Source organism: Aythya ferina (assembly GCF_964211825.1).
Source record: "Aythya ferina genome assembly, chromosome: 1".
Taxonomy (NCBI): Eukaryota; Metazoa; Chordata; class Aves; order Anseriformes; family Anatidae; genus Aythya; species Aythya ferina.
Genome location: NC_140296.1, coordinates 2071061 through 2091415, shown reverse-complemented (window position 1 = coordinate 2091415; position 20355 = coordinate 2071061). Strand labels below are relative to the sequence as shown.

At 44.0% G+C, this 20355-nt stretch overlaps 1 protein-coding gene across 3 annotated transcripts in view; it reads right to left on the bottom strand.

Moving 5' to 3' along the window:
* FCHSD2 (FCH and double SH3 domains 2) overlaps positions 1-20355 on the bottom strand; it is a 137684-nt gene that overhangs the window by 3906 nt on the left and 113423 nt on the right. For 2 of the 3 annotated variants that reach the window (XM_084494709.1, XM_084494710.1), the window contains 7 exons: positions 8436-8597; positions 3456-3590; positions 2630-2713; positions 2320-2497; positions 1721-1941; positions 247-376; positions 9-91 (listed from right to left, as the gene is read on the bottom strand). In XM_084494709.1, coding sequence (XP_084350835.1) covers positions 9-91; positions 247-376; positions 1721-1941; positions 2320-2497; positions 2630-2713; positions 3456-3590; positions 8436-8597 — 993 coding nt within the window. The remainder of the gene's footprint in view (positions 1-8; positions 92-246; positions 377-1720; positions 1942-2319; positions 2498-2629; positions 2714-3455; positions 3591-8435; positions 8598-20355) is intronic. The other variant, XM_084494711.1, reaches the window with a different exon arrangement.

Genomic DNA, 20355 nt, shown 5'->3' with positions numbered 1-20355 from the left:
AAACTCACAGGTCGCAGTTTGCCGTATGAAGTTTCAGGAGGAAGTCGGGGAGGCTGGGAGAATCCAGGGGACTCTGAGCTGAAGCTGTTTTCTGAAAGAGAAAGCATCGACACACCACCACCGGGTCACTCAATATTGCTGAGTAAGATTTATGTTGCAAAAAAAGCTTTTTTTTGTTTTTGTTTTCCCAAAATACCAACATTTTATGAGCTGAACTGCTTCTTTGTCTATCACAAAACTTCTTACCGTTAGTTGACGGCGATCTGGGGAAGTACTGGGACCCTCTTTTATCTGGACTATGGTAGGGGCTCGTGGGAGGCTGGTCGTACAGCGGCAGCGGCGGGAGGGCGTTGTTGGGCTTCGGAGTCGGGGATACCTGCATGAAAGAGAGGTAAAGCCTTACTCCTCCACGGTTTTTATCTACAAACCACGGCACGAGAAGCACTCCGGGGCATTAGCATGCTAGGAACTTTCATCTGGAGAAAAACTATCTGACAAAAGCGCTGTCGGGTACACCAGAGGACAGCCAAGATATCCAACAGGGATTACAGATCTATCTTTAAATAACAGGTTGCCACCGAGCAGAAATTTTCATCCTTTCCCAGGTATAATTTAGACAGGCTTTTTGAAGGTTATCTGAAAAAAAAAATAGCCATTTGGCCAAACGTGCCTCTCCACACATACACAAAAATGTGATAAAAGCGATCTGACTGCTCAGTTCTGTTTGTGCCGTTAAAATGTTGAGACAAACAGAAGCAATAACACTCCTGCATGTAATTGGGACAAAGAATATGAAACAAAATTAGCATTGATATTTTATGGCACAAACACATGCAAAGTTTGTCCAAAAAGCTCCGTGAATGTCTCTTTGGTTAACTCTGACATTCCTACCCATTTAAATACAGGCAGCACTTCGACATTTTTATCTCAAATGAAATGAAGCTCAGTCAGAACAGAGGAACTCAGCGTGCCCAGGAATGCAGCTGAACACTCCTCTGTCTTCATGGTCTTCTCAAATCAAAGAATAAAACACTGGAGAAATGTCTGTAGGACACATGGAAGTCCAGTTTCCAGCACCACAGTTACAGAAGGCGCCTGATTTTCTGATGTAGCGTGGGGATTACAGAACTACGCTGAAATGAGGACATTTTGGCAAAAAGTACTGTGCTACAATATTCAGCAGCATTCTCCCTTCAAAAATTGAGAAGACGCAGACCAGCTTTAAGTATGAAAACATTAAATTAGGGCTAAGAGAGCCTGTAATTCTCTTTTTGCCAGGTTCTGTTCGATGTCTCAGTCCATGCCATGAATTAATTACAAGAAGTAGACTGCGAATTTTCTCCTTGGCTCATTTCCTTTCTACCCAAATACTTTCCTTTATTCACAAATCTGCTGCATTTGCCAAAACACATCAGTTGGTAATTATTAGGCTGGGTAAGGAGCTAAAAGGTAAGCATTCACTTTTTTCTTTTTTCTTAATTTGTTCTATTTTTTTTTTCCTGTTAAAGAAGCAGCAGATCCCTGTAGTCTTGCAAAACTTCCCAAAGTGGGTGATTTCTAAATCACATTTTCATAATATCGAGTACATCACTAGCCAAAGGAATAGCTCAAGATTATCAAAGCTTGTCACTGAGTGAAAAGGGTTAGTGTGCAGAGGGTAAAATTTCCTACAGGAACATGCCCCAACAAACTAACACCACACATACAACTCTCCACGTACCTGAATATCTCCAATCCACTGAGTCTCTCCATTTTCTGAGGCCGTAAGCTCTTCAACTAACACTGATGGGAATACCCCAACACGTCCGTTGAATTCTCCTTCCCAAAACCCATCATCGTCTTGATTCTCCTTGTTCAAGATGCGAATGATCGCCCCTTCTGGGAAGGACAGCTCATCATCTGTCTGGCCCTCATAGTCATAAAGTGCTTTTACAAAACAGACTGGGGAGAGAAAAAAAGTGTAATCAGCATCAGCCTGAAAAAAAAACAACCAAGAGCTATATGAATAATTGCTAAATCAAGTTATTTTAGGTTTCCTTAATTTTGGTTAATGTTAATTGCAACTCTACAAGACAGACAAGTCAATTATGCAGACACTTGATTGTAGGTAGATCGTTGTTAAGAACAGTTGTACTCAGGTGCAGGTCACGAAGGAGAAATTGAGAAATAAGAGGCTGGACTGGGTGATTTTGGAGGTCTCTTCCAACCTAAATGATTCTGTGATTCTGTGAAATTCTCACGTGCAACCTCCAAACTCACTGAACAGACCACGTTTGAGAGCAAGCTTAACACACCACTTCCTGATTTATTGATATTTACCACTGGAGTCTCCATTCAGGCTGCCTGAGACCAAGTCAGCCTCCGTTGAATTATTTGAGGTGTGTGACCGACTGTCCAGTGCTGCAAGGGACTGGAGCATGCTCAGCAGGCTGCTCGATGTCGGGAACTGCAGGTACTTCTCCGGGACATAACCCACCTGGCCTGCCTTATTCCGTGCCTGGAAATAAACGACAGGAAAGATGCTCTGCTTTTGCCTACTACTCTGAAAAAAATCCAAATACGTTCTTACATCACTAGTTCTGTTTCTAAAAGTAATAGCGGAAAGAAAACAACCTGAGGAAAATGATACCTTTACCCAGTCTTCCATATCGCCGTCTTCAATAACCTCCAGCACCTCGTGCTCCTCTATGGTCAACTCATCTGGCTGCGAAGCCTGAGGTGCATAACAGGAAAATTAGAAACTAGAAGTGTTTTCGGGTGTGAGGGACAGAATTCTATTAGAAATTAGAATTCTCATGCAGAACTCTATTAGAAATGAGGTTTAAAATAAATTAAAGTAAAAAAAGTCTATGATGTAGCTGACTTTAAAGTAGATTAATAAGGGGTTTTTCTGAGTGCCCATGGCACCCGCAAGGCCTTTTTCAGTCAAGAGGACAGATGGAAGCCCCCTGAATGCCACCCAGCCTGCCGAGCCCTGTTTACTTTTGTAACCCTAATTACTCCGTACTCGAAGGCTGCCACTGGCCTCGGCTCCCGGCGCGGTGTGATTTACGGCTGGCCCAACAGCGCGAGCAGAGGTAAACAGCATGAATGCAGTTTGTCAGCAAAGCTTCAACTCGCCAACAGTGGCTGCACTATTCCAGCACAAAGAGCAGCTTTGTCGCGCAGCGCACAGGCGCGCCGGACGCCGATACCACTGCTAGTGCAGCCCTGCAGACTCAGCAACAAACATGAGAACACCTCCTGATGGCAGGAGCCAGACAGGGACATCTCTACGTGCTCCTCTCTCCTTGTGCTTTTCACATCTCGCTATCAGACACAGTTAATGTGCACAATTACCAAACGCTGGCGTCCTAACTCCAATTCCCCCAGGCTGTGCTGTGTGTGTTATATATCATGGTGGGATTCGTTTTTCGAAGCAGACACAAATTTAAAAGAAAAAAAAAATCACAAACCTTATACGAATAAACGACTTTGCAGGTGAGAGGGTAATTTCTTAGAGTACCAGAAGGACTAGAGCTGCTGTCATCAAAAACATCCATGCTGTCTTCAAACTCCTCACCTTCTTCTTTTTCCGCATCAGCATTAATCTATTAAAAACAAATAAATTCATCAAAATGAAGTCAAACTGAACGTGAAGTCAAATTTAATCAAAAGCCAAAATGAACGTGTTAAATAAAAAGAAGTGAAGCAGTAACAATGAAATGAATTAACCACTATTCTTCAGGGTTTTTTTTTTGGTTGGTTGGTTTTGGTTTTTCCTGTTTACAATTACTGAATCATCAGTGACTGCACAAAAACACAATGCAAGTTTTTCCCTTAAAAAATAAAAGAAGGAAATCAGGACCAAAAAATATTCAGCCTGTGAGTCTCAGAGTCGGGAAGACAATCATCAAACAAAGCCAGTAAGGGAAGCAGATGAATAAGAGCTGTCACCAAATCCCATCTTTGCCCAACTCAGCTGTAATTCTTTATTCAAGCCCAGGCCCATGTACTTAAAACCCATCACTAAAAGATTTTGGAGGCTGTAACTCAACTGCCGGACAGCAATTTTTTACATAAGCTATGAAATGTGACCGATGTGCTTTGGAGATGCCATTTCAGAGCCGTAGCAAATAGTTTCATGGAAAAAAAAGGTCGGTTACGGAGAATTTGTGCTATTAAGAGGCTAATGTACCTGTGACCACGAGCTACAAAATGAAACTGCAGGGGAAATAATCAAATTGAAGAAATAAAAACCTCAGCCTTCCATCTGGTGCACTCTGCGCGAGGTATTTGCCGCAGTTTATTAAAAAAAAAAAAAATCCTGAGAGAAAGAATTACGATTAAAAAACTAGCCGTAAAAGTTGAAATAAAAGCTGGAGTCAACATGCTGGAAGAAGGCAGGTTTCTGTAAATGCAGCCGGGGCAACATCGACAAGCACTGTGCTTTGGCCGCGTGCCCAGACTGCATTTTGAATAAACATTTCATCTCGTGCAAAGATAGCAGTGTTGCCTTTGGTTTGAAGGACTTGCCTACGTATTTGCCGTCTTCTCTTTATTTATGTTTATAAAAATACACTTAAACCCTTATAAATATGTAATATATATGCATGTATATATATATGTAGTATTGAAACATGAATATACTCCGAGGAGGAGGGTATTTTGCTCCTCCAGACCTGGAGCAGATCACAAAGCTTGATGATTTTCTGATTTACACTAATTTTTATAACACCTCCTTGTAACTCTTATGAATTTCTCCCAGGCATTTTCACTCCAGAACTGTTTCCATCCACTGCTACCCCGCTGTTCATGGATGTACTATGAAAAATTCACCGTCCTGGCTAGCTAATGCTTTAATAAATCAGCAACCTACTAAATTATGGCACATGTAAGGTTTCCCCTCCAGTTTCTAACTGGTTTGTGCTGTGTATGCTCTACGTCCCAGCAGCCGGAGCTGGCATCCAGCTGACAGCCACACAAAACCTCATGGAAATTGGTGTATCATGTCTAGAAGGCCGTGTTCGTGGAACATCTGGTGCTGGTTTTCTAACACGAGGAGGAGAAATACGTTTTAATTTGCAGTGTGTGGGCTGCTCAAGCTCCTTGAAGGGAATCATTTGCGAAGTTGGCACGCAGAGGGAAAACAGCATTAAGGATACAGAAAACTTAGCAGTTTGTTTCATAAAGCTCCTCTTTCTATGCAGTCTGGTAGCGAAAGACACTGTCAGCAGAGACTAAACGCAGCAGCCAGAGTGGTACCAAAGGGACAAAACAGAAAAACAAGGATAAATGAAGATAAGAAGCTGACAAGACAGCTTGATTCTACGCGTGAAACAAAACGCAAATATATTTCTAGTTTTGTTCCACAACTGATAGCAAAAGAAAACCCAAAGTCTTTTTTTTTTTCCTCCTTATCTATCCTTATCTATCCTTGTTGACCTTGTCAACAGCAGAGCACACCTTCATTCCTGGAAAATAAATTCCATTTATTTTGAATAAATAATAATGATATAAAAATAATATAATATTAAATCACAAATTCCTCCTTTCTGAATAAGTTCCTTTATATATACACTTGCTATCCCAGAGGCAAGCACCAGAAAGGTTTCCCAGCCCCATCAATATGTCACAGTAGCCCTGCGTACGTCTTCCAGATGACACTGAAATTCAAAATGATGATTAACATTTTTTTTTGGCATCTACACGAGGAAAAAAAAAAGGTATTCCCTTCCAAGATGATGCATTTCATCGTGCTATCAGAAAGTCAGCCGACTGGATAGGTGATGGGATATTAAGTCCTCCTGCTTACTGTAAATAAATATATTGGAATTTGACGATCTTGAAGGTCCCTTCCAATCCAAGACGTTCTAATTTAAATCTCTATTAGAGTATTTAATATATAATAAATGGTATTTATTAAATAAATAGATGGCTATCAAGCCACCAGTGCTGTTTTCCTCATTTCAGTCGCTTTGAAGAAAATACCCTGGGAGCCTTGCCGAGCAAAGTGCGACGTCAGGAGGGCAGGGAGCCGACTTGTGAGCCAGGCTGAAGTGAAAGTGCTGCTTGTTTCAGGCCGCAGTAATTCTCTGATAATTGCAGCGTAATTCCTGTAACAGTTCTACGAATTCCATCCACAGGCTGTCCTCATCCGGCCTGCCAAGGTCAACAGCGTCTCTTTTATTTTATTTTTTTCAAGCGGGAGCGTACGTAAGTGTAAAAAAAAGGGGAAAACAGGAACCAGAGCTTTAACCTCCCACGCCGTGGCATCCGCGAGCTCGCCAGGGACCCGCAGGGTTTTGGGTGCAGGGCCAGCTGTCAGCATGTGCGATGGGACGGAGAACAAGGTGCTGGGCAGCAGCCAACGGGATGCTCAACGCCCGACGGGAAGCCGAAGGAGGTGGAGCACAAGGAGAAGAAAGGGAAAAAACATCACCAAGCGCAGCGATGTGGCTTCTCCTCATCGATCACGGCCAGGAAAGGCTTAAAATAAAACTCAGCAGAAGAATTTCTCCAGGTTTTGGGAAGTCTGAAAGGTAGATCTGCACAGTGTGACTTGAATCTGACTTGAATCGTGCTACTAATGATGGGAATAAAGCCTGCAGAGACTGCCTGCAAGGAGCTGTGGCTCTATCAGCCTTTGTATATCACCACCAGCATCCGAGCCTACGTGGGACATCCTCCAGGAGACATCCCAACATCCTGCAGAAGACTAGAGTGGGTTCAGGAGGTGTTTGCTATTCCATGCTCACTCCCTCTTGTGAACTGAAGTGGACATGAAAGTATCTGTACATCCAAAATGACCTTCCCTGGAACATTTTGCCCCTTAACCATTACCAAGAACCCAGTAAAAAAGCAGAAAACCATGAAAAGACACAAGAAAAAGCAGGACTTTTTGTGTGTAGGCAATGCATGCTTGCTGCAAAGGACATTCTCCATCCATCTGCAGTGCTATGAGAAACCACCCCGCCATTCCCCTCAACTTTTGTTATGCAGAAAGTACACTCTGGCTGCCCAAAGAATTGGTCAAAAAGATTTAAAAAACAAGTGTGAATGACATAACTTTAATAGTGTGTGAAGATTACGAGTGAAGGAAGTACCCACACTCAAAGTGAGACTTCACAAAAGCCTCTGAACTGGGTGGAATATTCTGCCACACGCTAGACACGCAGAGAAAAAAAATTCAGTTTGTTTGAGGCAAGCTGAGTCAGCCTTCAGGAATTTTATTTTTGTTGGTTGCTGGTGAAGAGCAGCAGATTGGCTAGCAGGACTGCCAAAGGTGACAGCTCAGCATCGCATGCCTCGCAGGGGGAGAAAAAATAAATAGATGATGAGCTCTTTTAGAGCTTCCTGTTTTCTGAACAGGATTTCTCGGTTCAGGCAGCTGTTTGATTCAGCTAGGGCTGCTTGTTTTGAAACACGTCATTTTGTGGGACAGGAGAAGGGAGGAAAAGGAGTTTTCTTTTTATTCTTTCTTGAATTACATAAAAATGTGGTGTATTTTTTCCCAAGCTAAACATATAGAAGATGTCTCTGGCTTATTTTGCGAAGGAGCCATAGACATTACAAACCCAACTGGGCTTACCCAAACAAGTAAAAAATTCTTATCAATCTTACGTTGGTCCAAGCCCCATTTTAGTTAAATTTTGTGTATTGTGGATGAAATTTTCAAAAGTGTTGGAGCGACTGAGGATATCGTGAGACATATCCATGCAATTGAATTGAAGAGGTGCAGAATTTACCAGCTGATGAAATGCAGTGGTGGTGGTGTTTGCTTCCAATTTCACTTCGGTTTTGCTCTGAATTCTAGCTACTCGTGCAGAAAGATAAGGTGCAGACAAGTTTTTAGTGGTCCCCAAATTCTTTGGAGAGGAATATTAACACTGCTCAGAGCGATTCAGAGGAAACCAGCCTGATTTCCAAAGCCTTACACTGACTTGGAATGCATCAAATTTTCATCTCAACTGCACAAATCGATTTGGAAAACGGGCTTAGCTTTCCTGACGGCTTTCAAAGCAATCTGCACATAAACTACTCGTGAACAGAGGATGTAGAGTCAACATTTTTCCTAAATATTTGGGAAAAAAAAAGAAGAAAAAAAGAGCCTTTCATCCCAATAGCTCAGCTAACATCCTAAACTCCTAATGAAACTTCAAAGAAACACGCAGACATTTTTTTCTTTTCAGGAGATGGAAAATAAATGGTATGGCACTCGTCCAAGGCCAGAAAATCAATCTAAAGTAAACCCAGCAGCAGAACCCAGCTTCCCAGCTTCTTGCGTTAAATTCAGGAACATGCTTCAGACAAGTTAAGCTACCAGAAGATTTTTCTGGTTAGCTGAAGGACCAAAGGCTACCAATTTTGGTTTCTACTCGATACGAAGTTACGAGTTGCTACTGGAAATGAGTGACGTGGAGACAAAGAAAAGGTTTACATGCTGGGAACCATACCAGGTGCGAGGAGCCGTTGTTGGTCACCGAGGGAAGACTCGCCCAGCGCTCGTTTTCCAGTTCTTCCATCACTTGGTTCATTGCACTTTTTAGCCACGTGTCCACAGAGACGCCGATCTGCTTCAGCAGGTCGAGGCGGGCTTCTGCTTTCAGCTTAATTATCTGAGGAAAGAAAGAGGCAAAAATCAGAACTCGTCCACGATTACATTTCACTCCTCGCCCCGTTTCAATTACGTCCTTTCCGGATCCGGAGATTACTCGGGTGGCTCAGAAAGCTGCTCCAAGCAGAAACGAGTCCAGTTCTTCATTTCCTTGCCTGCAGAAACGCGGCGTGAGGCCAAGAGGCAGGGAAGGGCTTTCTAGAGGTGTAAAACTCCAGGCATATCCCATTTCATAGGGCGGTGTTTTCACCAAAACATCTAGTTCCCACTAACTTCCTATTCATCTATAGGGCTGTCAGTTAGTTTAGATGATTTTAGAAGTGCAAAAACCCCGACAAGACCCAGGGCTTCAGGATATTTTTAAAATCAGGAATTCTCTTGGGCTGCAAGCCCCCAGAGCTGTTCAGAGCACACAACCACAGCTCACACAAACCCCAAGGGCAGCAAGAAGGCTGCTTTCCAGGGAGCTTACTGGTTCTGGGAACAGCCCATTTTAATACCCCCCCAAATTTTAATCAACCTCACACTTCGCCAAACGCTTCCATGATCTCGTCTTTGTGACAGAGCGAAAAAATTAAGTTTTCTGACAGCTGGGTTCACTTGAGCATCCTGGCACGCTTCCTGGCCAACAGAGCCAAGGCTTTAATGAATTCATGGTAAACAACGACCCCGGTCCAAATTGTTTGACAAACCGAAGGAATGGGAACGGTAGCACCGAGAAACACAGCGGATTTTTCAAAGAAAGCATGAAGCAAACCTGGGATGAAATTGAGGATCTTGATACCTTGTCCAGCACCGCCACCATCGCCCTGCTGCCCTTGTTCATCAGAGGAAGAAAACTCAAGGGATTTAGCAAAGGTCCTGCAATGAGTCACCACGGAGGCAACAATACCAGCCCACCAAACCGCCTGGCAGATTTTCCTGCGTTTCCTTTCACAGCATTGTTCATTTTTAGCAAGTTTCGGTGCAAGCAGCAAAGTTTCAGCCCCTTTTTCGCCCCCGGAGCTGGGCAGCATCGTCCTGCAGCACCACTGCAATCAATGGGTTGCGTCCCCAGCCGCCTCTGGAGCCCAAGGAAAACCAAACTCCAGCAAAACAGTTGGGTGTAAATACAAATTAGAGGGAAATTACTTTTCCTGGAGTGCAGCAGACTAGGTAGGAATATATTTACAGTGCATTTAGATGTTAATTGGTGCTCCATGGATGTCTCTGTCCCTTACACATCCAAAAAACCTTCACTAGATGCAAAATTTGGCGGTGTCCTGACATGACACCGCTGTTTTTCTTGGTTTTGCCAAGCTGCTGCTCTTTACCCCTGTATTTCTATTAAGCCAGGTCAGAAAACAAATGACTAAGTCTTTAGGTATGACTTTCATCCAGCTAGCCACCTAACCGTGGGGCCCTTTTCCCTTTGAAACTAACAACACAGGTGGCTCTAAAACTGTTTCAAACACTGAAACCACTTCTGCCAGCCATCAGTTATAATTCTGCTTAGAATAAACGTGATTTTTAGAAAAAGCAGAGAAGCTAAGAGCAGAATTTATTACGTGGAATGCATCTCTGTATGCACACAAAAGCTCTCCCGTGAAATCAGGGAGGGACAGCAAAGGATAAGGTGCGTTTCGGGAACGTTTCCCATGGGAAAGGCCACGGGCACTTGGCCATGAGTTTCCACTTCTCCATTCGAGCAGCCTTCAGGTGAATGATTAACGTGTACTGCAAACAGTGCTCATATAACCGAGAAAATGAGAAAAAAATAGAGTAATACACACCACGCTGCTTCAGCCAAGATTTAGGAAACACCAAATTAAAGAGAAGTGACGTCCAAAGAGTGACCCATCTGTCTGCGTGCACATTAGAAAGAGATTCAAAGCATCGAGCTGAAAACCTTGCAGTTTAGTAGGGCCCAAGCTCTGGCCCTGACTCTGTAAATATTTACAAAAGCGATACCTATGGGAAGGTAGAAAACCAGAAGTTTTAAATGCTTTTATAGCTTTGTGTGCCAGGATGAGTGGAACGGGCCTTTTACCCCTCTACCGCTCTCAGACAGGCAACACCTGCTGCTCTTCTTCTTTTTTTTCTTCTTTTTTCTCTTTTTTCCTTATTCTACAGTTTGTAGATTTTAAAGCTGCAAGAACAGGGAAACAATTATTTTAATTAATCACTAACCTTTCTACTTTTTTAATGTTTCAGGCATGCTTACCAAAATGAGAAGTGGATTTCTCCCTAAACGAAGCCAAACAGAGACTTTTAAACCCGAAGTGTGAGCACAGAAGGGCTGCACCAGAAAAGCTCAACCCGGGGATGCCAAGCATTGAAGATCTGGAACAAAACCACTTTCTAACCACTTTTTCTTTGAGAGAAGGGGGAGGAGAGGAGGGATGCTGTGGCACCGAGTGGAGATGAGCATTGCTCCTGCCTCACTGGGATGCTCTTGGCTGCCTGTGGACCAGCTGCCAAAATTAGAAATGCTGAGCTGAAACCCCAGGCAAAGCCCAGAAGTATCGTGGCATCTGCCTATCAGCAGGCTCACAGGGCATTTGTGGTGCAGAACAACCTGGTAAAAGGCTTGTTTCATCCGGGGCTGGTTTGGTACCACGGTGAGGTTGGTTTGCAGCTCCTGGGGGTGCATCTCATCGTGCTGAAAACCTGTGATAGATGGACTTAATGCAGGATAATGCAAGTCATTTGCTTTTGTTTGTTAATGAGAAACCTTAATCTTACATTAATTATTGAGCTGACATGTCTTTCTCTACACATAAAGCTTTGGCATGAAGAAGCCAGCCCCAATTTGTCTTTGTTCTGCCATCACATTACGGTACAAAACCTTTTTAACGCCCTCAACAGGGGCTGCACAGCACCTCCCAGCCCTGCTGTTGTGCTGTTTTACCTCCTTATGCAATTTCCAATGCGCTCGGGTTATGCAACAGCAATAAACATTCGCCTGGGCGTGCTGTAAACATTTGTAGATGGTATTAGTCCGCTGCGAGCCGTGTTGTTTGGACCAACTTGTTAGCTAAAATAAACAGGCTGCTCCGAGCCCCTTGACTGGGCTTGCTGGGAGTCAGAGGAGAAGTTTTTAATTCATGGTACAGGCGAATCCGATCGGGTTCCTTCCCTCTATTTACACGCAGCGCCCTTAATCTTCAACAAACGCCGCTTCCCAACCACAAATGTTTTGGGTTTCATTCCACTGCAGGCACACCATAAAAGCACTGACAGCGCCGGGTCAGGCCCGCACTTGAAAGATGGATAACGCTATTTACGAGCCTGGATATGGATTTTTTTTTCCTCCCCCGAAATAATTACAGCGTTAGACCCAACTTAACAGCTTCCTACCTATCCATGTAGGTGTACACATGCAGACAGATGTATATAAATATCTATAAAAGCCAGATGGTATTAAAACTTCATTCTGCTTCTCACACGGGAGCAGCTACGTATTTAAAAACACAAGCGCTCCACTCAAATATCATCATGTCCAAATTAGCTGGGGCTTGGTGCTTTTGTTATGCTGGAATAAAAATTAAATTACAGAGGATGGTGTGGAGGAAACCTTGGAATTGCTCCATACCAGCTCGGGTGCTGCTTTTTGTCCTGTGCCCAGCCCCGAGATGCCTTCGGGAGGGGACAGTGCCAGGAGCTGCAGTCCCAAAGCCTTCGACCAGGCAGGGACCCACCTTGCACAAAGTTTGCTCTTGGCTTTGATGTGGGAACGTAGCCAGAAGCCACCGCAGCAAAATCTGAAGAAAAATGGTGCTTTTTCCAAGAAATGAGTGAAGGAAGCCCCTGCGGGCTAGCATACCCCGAAAAGAGGATGCAGCAGCTCTCAAAGCCTCAAAAAGGGCATCTACTTCTAGATAACAACTTCAGGCATTGATTTTCCCTCTCTGTGAGATGGAGCCCAGCAGACAAGCATGTTGTCCGTCCTTCTGGACCGATCTCCACCGACAGAAGCTTGTAAAATATTTTTTAATGAGCATTAAAAACGAAGAGCTTACATCCCCTGCAACATGAGGCATCTTACCAGGAAGGCAGCTGAGTTTCCAAAGCACTGCAACGCCGAAATCCAGCACTCTGAGATCTGGACCCTGCCCAGATTTCCTTGCTATTAAAGCCTCACTGCAGGACAAATATTTTCCTACTTCACAGCGAAATTGCTATTTACTGGGACTATTTACCAATTACCGTTTAATAGCTGAGGACTAGAACACGTTTGCACTGATTTAATAACTGTCAGCCACCCACCACGTTTACAAACAGCGGTCTGGGTGGTTCCCACTTCTCCGAGCTCTTCTTTTGCCTTAGCTGATGGCAGGTTGTAAGATGATGAAAGGGAAAAAATAAAAAGAAACAACATTTAAAAAAAAAACATAATTACTTGTTTCTCACATACCTGTCATTGCTCTACATGGAAGAGGGAATAATTTTGTTTATTTACCGTTCCAGTTTTAATTAAGAAACGTCTTCAGACCTACAGCTTGCATAAGATGAGGAGCAACAACTGCTTCGGAACTGATGGAGACCAAAAGCAGCAAGATTACAGCGCTGCACACCACAGGATTAAATCTTAAACAACTTATGAAGGTGTCGGGGTAAAAAGCACACACCAACATCCACCAAAATTGATCCGATGAAGTTCCTTAAACATCCTGGGCTGTGATGGTTGGATTCTTTTTGAATGGAGCTGCCGAGAAGCAGAGTTGCTTTATTTTCCGTGATTTTTCAGGGGGCACAACAAGACCGTGATGCTCATCAGAGAGAGCTCCTCTCCCTGCTGCCACAAGTAGAGATTAATTTTTTAGATATAGGCTATACTTAAAATATGTACAAATATTTAAATCGTGTGAAATTAGGATTACAAGTAGACCTAAATGATTTTTTCATGAGAAAGATATTATTCTACTGCAATATTTTTCTACAGGCAGGAAAAAATTATTACCAAATTAGATAGCCTCATGTTTTAGCAAATTGCTTTAGCTAAGAAGTAAACACCACTGAAGGGTTTTGGCTAAATATTTTAGTAAAATATTACCTTTATTTGTCCCATATGGGGAGATTTTTGTTATATTCCAGGCTTTTTTAATTAAAAAGATCTTAAATTGAAAGCGTTCTCTTAATGAGAAGCAGCGTAGCATTTAAATTTGGGGCCACACCAGAACTGTTTGCACCCTGTTAGGTGGAAGGAGCTCTGAGGACAGTGAACACAAGCCCTGAAATGCCGCTGATTTCTCAAAACCAAGTGTAAGCCCTCCCCTGCAAATGGGTTTTAAATTGGTAAAGTAGGGATGCACAAGGAAATAAGCCAGGAAAACAAACTTTCTCAGCCTTGTGGCCATAAAAGGTGTTTGGGATGGAAATGCCAAATGAACCCCCAGCCAAAAAAGTCCCCTCCCCAACCAGGCTCACCCCCGATTTGAGGCACAACCGAGAGCTCAGCCTTGAAACAGGAGCTGAAGAGGAACCCTGGCCCTACTGGAATACATTTGCAGCACAAAATTGAGCCCTTGTGGTGCCAGAGCCTCGTAAAAACCAGGTGAGGGAGAGATTCTTCTGGATCCGCTGGGGAATTAACTGATAACTGGCCATTTTTCGAGGTGACACGGAGCCCTTTGCCAAGTGGGAGCACGGGTGGGGAGTTTCTGCCGGTGTTACAGCCGAGTCACTTCATTTCTATGCTAAATACTCTGCCTGGATTCAGAGGGTTCAATCAAAAGAGGCTGCTGGGGTGAAACAAAGAGGAAATGAAACACAGCCGCAGATAACGTGTCTCGGGAGGGAATGGCAGGGTTAAGAAAACACCAGGGGAGCTGTGAATGAATGGAGAAGAGCTCACCTGCGCGGCCCCGGTCACACCAGCGGGCTTCTTTTTCCCAAGCTCAAGCACAAAAAAACATGAACGAGTGCTAAGGTGGGAGAGGAGGTGGTGGGAAAGGAGGAAGGGGGAGGAGATGGGAGCAAGAGCAAAGCGTGGGGGGTTTGGAGGGCTGGAGAAATCGTTCCCAGGCTACCAGTAACTGGACTGGATGGAAATCACCCAAATTCTGCAAGTAGAAATGTAAATAAAATGTGTGCAGGTAAACATTGACTTGCCTGTTTCTCTGCACTCCTGTTAATGAACACTGCTCCTTAATTTACTGGATAAATGTGGTGTATTTCTCACAGTCCAAAGATCCAGAGATTTCCTTTAAGCAGAGCCCAAAGACACCCCATAAACGCACACCCCACGCATTCAAACCACGGGAAACCACAGAAAGCTGGTTGGACTTTTAGTGTGATCCACCCTTCAAAAGGTGAAAGCAACTGGAATTAAAAAATGGCAGCAAGAAAATCTCCAAAACGAGTAACACCGATGGTCTCGTAGCCCCAGATAATCGCCGGCCCCTTTACCTAAAAGATTTCTGAAAGTCTGCTGGAGTCCTACAGCAATTTTTCTTCATCTCGGACAAATTTCAAGTCTCTGTGACTATTATCTGTGGGATGTTTTTAAAAGGACTTGCTCATTTGTTTCCATATATAAAAATATCTGTCCTCTGGAGTTCATAGGGTCTATAGGATATATGCAGAGCCAGCATTTCTTCCAGGAATCTTTATAACCATTTTTTATCATTAGCTCCAGAGCATCCCCGTGTTTGTTCCTGACACTTTGTTCCATAGAATACCTGGTAAATGTCCACTAATAATAATAAAAAACACCTTGATTGTCACCATGAGTTCATGTAACCCAGACTTCTAAAGACCTCTTTTCTCGTTGCTTGTACCAGCACAGGCAGGTTTGTCAAAAAACACCCCGTGAACTCTTTAAGCCGGGTCTGAGAATGCTGCACGCCGTCCAAATTGCTCACTCAGAGCAAATCCCTGAAAAATAATTACCAAAAAGCATTACCCCGAGATAAAAATGCTCGAACGCAGTAATATGATTTTGCCACATTGCAGCCAGAATAATTGAATGTTGGGATGCAGCCGACACCGTCCTCAGCCTTCTACGTCTTCCTAATCCCCCGACACAGCTCCAGGCCCCTGGGGATGTTCCTCACCCACGAAATTCCCATCTCTGCAGTTGTCCTCGCTAAGCTGCTGCTCCCCAGACCAATTTAACAGTCCTGATCCGTGGATGTCAAAGGCTGGGGAGTTTTTTAGGGTTGCCCAGGAGCAGGGACTAACCCCTCGCCGCGTCTCACAGGGCGAAGGCAATCTGCTCCCCGGAAAGGTTCAGCTCCAAAAAAAAACCCCACAAACGACCCTACAAATAGCAAGGGGCTGAAATGTAGCTACACCTCCGTGAGATGTACATGGCACACGATTAAGAGATCAGATCCTAAGATAGGAGAGGAGCAGAGCCAGCAAACACGGCTGTTATCGCAGCCCGGTAATAAATATTCACAGCCAAAAAGAAGGGGAGGGGGACGACAGCCCTCTGCTTACAACTGGAACTGGACCTAAGCTTTTGAACTAATCAAACGAGGTAAACAGCACCATAACGAGTCTTAATCAAATCTTATCTGGCACAAATACTCCCCTGAGAGTTGTAGATATCCTAATTATGAGACAAAACGCGTCCCCGTATAATTAAGTGGAAATAGGATTAATTGCTGCGGAGGCCCCAAGACCTTCCTAGAGCCCAGACCTCAGCACAAGAGGGAAATCTCCCATCAGGAGAGGAAAAGTGTTTCAGCCCTGAGACCAACGACACGGCTCGATGCAATCCAAGGGTCGAGGGCTTGAGAGAGACACAGAGGTGAGCAGCAGAGGTAATTCAAGTCCCCCAGCCTCCGGGTGTAGGATTCAGGCTGAAAGGAAGGGGTGTGGAGACCAAGGGAAGAGCTTCGCCTTCTGCTTCCCCTTATTTCTGCTCAATAGATCCATGGAGAAGGGATTTGATTTTATTTTTTAATCCCTGATGGTTTAAAGACAGCGCCAGAGGTATCATCAGGCAGATTCTAACCTTTCCTTTGAAAGAAGCGAGCGAAACGAAACAAAAAACCCTAAGCCCTTTAACAAAACAACCCAATTTCTTTACACATGGAAGAGCAACGAAGAAAATGTGTTGTGGTGATCAATTACGGTCATTGTAGAGCAGCGAGCATTTATCAATTGTACACAAGCACTCGGCTTTAAGTCGTATTTTTCCCAAACTTTTGATCAATCCCTGCTCCCTGAAAGACCACAGGGAAAAAAAAACGTCTATCGCAGGGAGAGGAAGATCAGAAATAACTCGCTGAGGATGCTGAGGCCATGGCCCAGGCTGCCCAGAGGAGCTGGGGGTGCCCCAGCCCTGGCAGTGCCCAAGGCCAGGCTGGATGGGGCTGGGGACAGCCTGGGCTGGGGGCAGGGGGTGGAATTTGATGACCTTAAGGGTCCCTTCCAACCCAAACCCTCGTGTTTTTGTAGGATTTTACGATAAATAGATGCTATACGCACTGCACAGCTCCTCGGTTGCTCTCAACCGTCCGATTTCAAAGGATTTGGGATCTCTGAGGATGAGGGCAAAGAGATGAATACACCTATCCACACGACATATCCTGGAGAAACCGTATTCCCAACGTGTATCTTCCCCTTTCCAACCGATATCCACATATGGGTTCACCACGGGAAGCTCCGAACTCGGCCTCGTGCACTTTCTGTACATCTGTTCTGAAATGACCGGCACCCGCAGGACGGCCCGATGACACAAAGGTCATTTTTGGGTGCCTCTCCGATGGCTTTCTGCCTGGTTTAGGAAAAAAAATAAAGAGAACAAAGCTCCAGGTGGCTGCTTAGCAGATGTCCACGGGGAAAAAGCTTCCAAGAAGGTTTTGGGAGAGGCTGTGGCTCAGCCCGGGTCGTGTTCGATGGCACGTAGAGGTTGACGGGTCTTTGGGTGTTTAAGCAGGCTGGCACTGGGGCAATGTGGCAAGAATGAAAAATTCCCCGTGGAGAAACACGCGAGTGGAAGCATCCAGCGATGACCAAAATAGCTTCGTCAGAAGAGAGGCAAAATTTGTCCTAACGTGCTTGTGAAATTATCTTCCCCTTCCGGAGCGATGGAGAAAGAAAGGGGAAGGGCAGTTTTGCTAAGGAAAAAGGACCAAAGAGCAGAGAGAAATCCCCAAATGGGACAGACTGATGGGCAGGCATTTCAGAGAGGAGAGGAAAATAAAATGCATTTCAAGAGAAAAAGCACACAGAAAAAAAAGGAAGAAGGGAGAACGCCTCTGGAATGAGGAATTTCAGTGCACTCCAACACACCACAAGAGGTTAATCCAACCACACTCGTGGGGAAGCTTTCTCCAGCTTGTGTAACTCCAACCTTTTAATCCCTTTCTTCTTCTAGATGAGCTGTCCTCTGGTTGCTTTACTGAAAATGGGAGCTTTCCATGCCTGAGACTTCATCAACACGGCAGCAACCACCACATAAATCAATACTTGTTGCAGCTGCAAGCTAAGTGCACTGACACCTCCCCAGTAATATATATTTTAACTGTTTTCTCTTTTTTTTATATACAATCCCCACGTTATCATGAAATGCTTTCAGACATGGTACCAGAACACATTACACATCCTGATTTGCATGCTATGGGGATGCTGGCTTGTTTTACGAATGACATACATCAAACTGCCATCCACAAAAACACCTGAATAGTTGTTTTTTTTTTCATTTTTCCATTTTCTGAGTCTTCTTTTTCTCAGAAACACAGAGGTGCTGCAAATTCCTCCTTCCTCAGCTGGGCCTTTCCAATACGTGTTGGCTCCGGCCAGCTCCCCAGACATTCTGGCCAGGATCTCTGAAGGACAGAGCTGATTCAGGTGTCTCCTTGCTTTGCTTTACTTACCAGCCAGCAGCTCCTTGATCCGAGCACTGCTGCCCCAAAGGGAAAAGGTCGTCCCAGCCCTCCCCTGCAGCCTAAATGCACGGCTGTAAATTTTGCACAAACGCCCATCCCATACCCACCCATCAGTAATCCCAAATCAACCCATTCCATTTTAATACGCAAGGAATCCTGCAAACGTTTGGCTTTCAGACACGGGAAAGAATTATCATTGTATTACAGAAAAAAATGATTTTTTTTTTCAAGAAAGTTTATTTTTCTGCAGATAGCAGGTGTGGCAAAAATCTCATCTAATTAACGGTCCTGAAATTACCTTAGCAGTGCCGCTCCTAAGGGCTGAAGCTAGAAGAAGGGGCCATCCCTAAGAAAGCCAGAAAGCTCACTGAATTCACTTAGTAGCTTTTCGCAAAGAGCAAAATAAATCTATGTTGTAAATAACTTACTCAACATGCAGAGGTCGCAAACACAGTGTGGTAAAACAGACCATGCTGAAGAGTGGGAAGATGAGGGATGTTTTAACTGCAGCTCGCTGTCTAGCACCAGAAAACCCGAGAACTGCATCATTTTTCTGTCTTAGCCTTCTACCAAACACTGTGAAACACAGCTCTGAGAAAAGTATTCATGATCTCTGCCTCTTCTGAGCGCTGCTTGGTGTTTAGAAGGATGTGCACATATTACTTTGTATTTGCTTCTCGTTAGTTCTGAGAATTGCATGCTATTTTTTGCCTTCTTCGTTGCTTTATGAATCACCTTCCTGGCTGCGTGCTTCCTGCCCAGCGTGCTTCCCAACCCAGCTCTCTCCATCCCTCCGCTCCTGGAGAAGACCATTGTTTGCTACAGAATGAGCCTGGCTTTGTTTCTGATCTCGCTTCTCTTTTCTTTTTTAAATATAAACCTTCCATTTCTTGGCACTTTCCGTCTGTTCTCGGCCAAGCTCTGTGGCTGAGGCCAAGAAAACTTGCAAATTTGTCTCTTTTTTGGTAATTCTCTCAAAAAAGCCAACCTTCTGCTGGGCAAAAGTCCTGAAATGCTCTCAAATTTCTTCTCTGCTGTATCCATATGGAGAACAACTGGCACGTTATCCCTGCCTTCGTGTTCTCTGTATCATTCACACAGGACCACGGCCTCATTTCTACTGTTGAGACCCTTCTTAGCCACGACTATTGCAACACTTGCTTTGAAAGTCCAAACTTTCAAGACCTCAACAACTCAAAATACTCCTGTCAATTTTTGCTCTCCGCCACCTCCCCCAAGGAAATGCCATCTTGCTCAAAAGAAAAAAAAAACAACAACAAAATAAAACAAAACAAAACTGGCCCAAGCTGCTTTCCACTGATTTATTGGGTTCTGTTAATTATGGCTTCTTAAAAATTCACAAGCATTTAATTTCCGGAACTGATCTCATCTATACTATTTTTGTGCAAGAACCTTCTCCTCTGCAACTTCTTATCCTGATTTGATTTCTTTCTGGTTTTATCTTCCTTTCTCATGCTCCCTGTCCTTGTGTATTCAATCATTAACTATATATATACATCGAAGTACTTTGGAGTACAGTCTGTGTGAAAGAGGATACTCAAAACAAAAGGCATTTTAAAACATTTGATGTTAAGAGAATATATTCTGGATTTATTTTAAAAAAGAGAGGCTAACAGTTATCACACTGGTGGGAGGAATATCTTCACTCCATATTTTCTAACCTCTTGAACTGTAAATCCCATTCCTAATTACAGCAGGTACTCCGAACATCTAGTGGCATGAGAAGCACTTAACTGAAATAATTACGTTTGCTCTACAGTTTTAATTAAGCAACCCACTCAGCTGAAAACTAACAGATTAGTTCCTCTTGCTTGCAGTAGGTTTTTTTTGAAGTACCGGCCAAGAAAATGGTTAGCTTTACCAACCTAACTTTGACAGTCAAATATGAAGCTCTCCTAACCCTGAGCAGGTCTG